The 4,127-nt window shown below is 46.7% G+C and overlaps 1 protein-coding gene across 1 annotated transcript in view; it reads left to right on the plus strand.

Moving 5' to 3' along the window:
* LOC109973579 (glycogenin-2-like) overlaps positions 1 to 1,561 on the plus strand; it is a 6,867-nt gene extending 5,306 nt beyond the window's left edge. The window contains exon 4 of the mRNA XM_020623279.1: positions 1,355 to 1,561. Within this exon, the coding sequence (XP_020478935.1) occupies positions 1,355 to 1,561 (207 nt within the window). The remainder of the gene's footprint in view (positions 1 to 1,354) is intronic.
* Positions 1,562 to 4,127: the final 2,566 nt, after the last annotated feature.

The following is a 4,127-nucleotide window of genomic DNA, read 5'->3' on the forward strand; positions in this document are numbered from 1 at the left end:
GCAGCAGCAGCCGCCGCTGCAGCCCAGGTCCCAGCCGGTCCTTCAGCAGCAGCAGCCACCGCCGCAACCACCGTCTCCTGCCTAGTCCCGGGGTCAGGGTTGTTTTTTCTTTGTTCCTTTGTACTAATCTCTGCAAGGAGTTCAGACACCAGGCTTCCGGTTTTTTAGTGCAGTTTGCAGGGGGTTTCCAAAATAGAGAAGCGTGACCAAGGGTGGACGCCAGGGTGGACAATCACAGGAAGTGAGAAACTACAATATAGTTAGCAAGAGTTGATCAGGGGTGCGTGTGCGAAGATCCGAGAAGAAGACTAGACCGGTGGCTGGCGGCCTGACCTCCTCTGCAGAGACTCAGACTGACACAGGTGATCCTGTTTCTCGCCCTCTCATCATAATTCAATAATATTGTTCAATAAATGATAATTGGCCCTGCAGTGATTTTCCCTGTGTATTGATTCTCCCAATTACAGATGCTATAGGCCTAGGCTGCTGGGGGCCCCCATGACGCTCTGGGTTTCTCTCCTCTCTTCCCCTCCCCTCTCCTCTCCTCTCCTCTCTCTCCATGCATCTATGAGTATATACCACCATTACATGTCACTACCTGTGTGTCTGTGTGTGTTTATTGTGTCTTGTTGTTTTCTTTTCTCTCTCCTCTATCCACTTACCCCAAACAGTCGAGGCAGAAGGCCGCCCAAGAGCCGGGGACTGTTTGTTAAAGGGAGTTTTTCCTCCCCGCTGTCACCAAATGTTTGCTCAAGGGGTTTTCCTCTATAATAATAGTGATAATAGTAAGGTCTAGCCCTTACTTGCTAAAGTGTCCTGAAATGACTTTTGTTGTGATTTGGCGCTATACAAATAAATTTGAAATTTGAATTATCAAACATGTTCTCACGTTATCTGGAACAGGGATGCTTGAAGATCAAGGTCAGTAAACGTACAACCCCCAAATCAGAAAAAGTTGGGACGGTATGTAAAATCAAATTTAAAACTGAAAATAGTGATTTGTAAATCATTTGTGTTCTTTGTTACTTTGAAAACAACACAGCAGCACATTATTTGATGTGATACCTTTTTTTTTCATGCTCACAACACATGGCACACCACTTTCCTCCACAAGGCAAAAATGAAGCCACTGTGAATAGATTTAAAAATGTATTTGATTTGTACTTTGAGTGTTTAGTTTAGCTCTTGTCCCATCTGCAAATATAGAGGAGGTGGGATTTATGACCTATACTGCAACCAGCCACCACGGGACGATCACATTGCGGTGGTTTCACTTTTGGGAGCTGTCAAGACATCTGTATGTTATACAGTCGACAGTCCACACATGCTTATAGACTGACCTGTTCTCTCTCAGGTTCTGTGTAATGTGGATGAGCTGTTTGAGAGAGATGAGCTTTCTGCAGCTCCTGATCCTGGCTGGCCTGATTGCTTCAACTCGGGTGTTTTTGTCTTCAGACCATCCCTCCACACCCACTCAAGGCTCCTGGATTATGCCTTGCAGCATGGCAGCTTTGATGGTAACTTGCGCATTGCTATGATGTTGTTTTATAAATGTATGTAGTGCACTTCATCAACAAGTTGATTATTGTGAATTGAATCACTTGACTGCAGCTTTTTATTGGGTTTAACACAGTTCAGTTCTAGAATAGAATGGCAGGTATTTATCAGGGATGGCCAGTACAGCTACCCACAATGTTAATGGTGGACTCGATTATAAAGCCAGGCAAGATAGAGTAAATAATATCGCTTTACTGTACTCACTCAGAAAATACACAGTGATAGTCCATAATCCAATAGCCAAATTATACAACAGTCCAGGGTTAATACCCACAAATGAACACAGCCAAGGGATCCAAAATGGGAGGTCAAAGAAGCCGGTCAAAGAAGCCGGTTCACAGAATCAACATACCACAATCCGGAGGGTTAGGCAGAAATCAGTGGTCAGGAAACAATCTGGGGTAAATAACATGATTCATGAAAGCAAGGATAACACTGGAATGTCTGTACGGAGTCAAGAACAATTTGGCAGGTCACTGATGGGAGAAGGCTGCTTATAATGAGGTGAAAACAGGTGCAGGCAATCAGCACTGATCACTATAAAGAGTCCATAACAGAGATAAACCCAGAACAGGAAGTGGCGGCAAAATAAAAGTCTGAAACAGGAAGCAGTAGGACAGAACCCTGACATTCAGAGGTGTCTATTTTTTGTCCTCCCCAGCTATATACATGAGGATGAAAATTAAGTAGTAACTAAAGTTATAAAATAACTATAAAAGTTATAATTACCTCAAATGTAGTGAAGATGATGTATGAAGTAGCCCAAAATGAAAATGCTCAAGTAGAGACGCTTCCAAATTGTAAATAAGTACATTACTTGAGTAAATGTACTCTTTTACTTTCTATCACTGTGAATTTAAATTTACATTTCTGATTGAGCTAGATACTCACTCTGTACGTCGAGGAGACTGCACTGCTGCTTCAAGGAAGTTAAAAGGAGACGATGTGTGTGTGTTTATCAATAACTCGTGGTGTGGAGATGTACAGACTGTTTATAAGCACTGTTCGCCAGACGTGGAGTTTTTATTACTGAAATGCTGGCCCTATTATCTAGCAAGAGAGCATAGTGCTGTGTTTCTGGCTGCTGTGTATGTTAGCCTAAGAGCTAATGCCTCTGCAGCTCTCAGCAAACTCTATGATGTCATCAGCACGCTAGAGACAGCGCAACCCGATGCTGTATTTATCGCTCCAGGTGACTTTAACCAGTGCAATTTATGGACTGTACTCCCCAAATATTACCAACATGTGAACATTCCCACCCGGGGCAAGAACACTCTAGATCATGTTTACAGTAACATACGTGGTGCTTACAGGGCCGCACTCCGCCCCCACCTTGGATGCTCAGACCACATTTCTTTGTTCCTGTATCCAGCTTACAGACAAAGACTGAAACGAACAAACCCTGTCACCAAACAAATTAAACTCTGGACCCCAGAGACTGAGGGCACCCTGCAGGACTGTTTTGCCCAGACAGACTGGGATGTCTTTAAAGCTGCAGCCACCTTGGAGGACTTTTCTGTCAACGTACAGGATTATGCTAAGTATGTGACCGGGTACATTAGTACCTGCCTCGACAACATTGTGCCCACCATACAAGTCAGGAGGTTCCCCAACCAGAAGCCCTGGATAAACAGGTATGCCACATGCTGCCTGCTTGCTCTCATGCATTCAGATCAGGCGATGAGACGGAGTACAAAGCTGTGAAGTACAGACTGAGGAAAGCCATCACAGTGGCCAAGAAGCAATACAGAGAGAAGCTGAACGGCTTCTACTCTACTGCTGACTCCGGACGGATGTAGCAAGGCCTGCATCACAGCACATCACAGACTACATGACCACCACCAGCATCATCAGCTCCACAGACAGCCTGCCGGATGACCTCAACACCTTCTACACCCGCTTTCAGACCTCCAGCCACAGCACAGAAAGGAGGCACACACACACCAAGACCACCCAACCCCCCACCACCCCTCCACTAACTGTCTCACCAGGCCAGGTACGCACAGTCCTGAGGAAGATCAACTCCTGCAAAGCAGCAGGACCGAACATCCCAGGGAGAGCTCTCAGTGCATGTGCCAGCAAGCTGGCTGATGTTCTCACCACCATCTTCAACCTGTCCCTCAGCCAGAGCAATACAGAGAGAAGCTGAACGGCTTCTACTCTACTGCTGACTCCGGACGGATGTAGCAAGGCCTGCATCACAGCACATCACAGACTACATGACCACCCCCAGCATCATCAGCTCCACAGACAGCCTGCCGGATGACCTCAACACCTTCTACACACACTTTGAGACCTCCAGCCACAGCACAGAGGAGGCACACACACACCGAGCCCACCCAACCCCCCAACTCCCCTCCACTAACTGTCTCACCAGGCCAGGTACGCACAGTCCTGAGGAAGATCAACCCCCGCAAAGCGGCAGGACCAGACAGCATCCCTGGGAGGGCTCTCAGGGCATGTGCCAGCGAGCTGGCCGATGTTCTCACCACCATCTTCAACCTCTCCGTCAGCCAGAGCATCATTCCCACCTGCTTTAAGACCACAACCATCGTCCCCCTTCTCAAGAA

The sequence above is a fragment of the Monopterus albus genome, unplaced genomic scaffold, assembly GCF_001952655.1.
Source record: "Monopterus albus unplaced genomic scaffold, M_albus_1.0 scaffold296.1, whole genome shotgun sequence".
Classification (NCBI taxonomy): domain Eukaryota; kingdom Metazoa; phylum Chordata; class Actinopteri; order Synbranchiformes; family Synbranchidae; genus Monopterus; species Monopterus albus.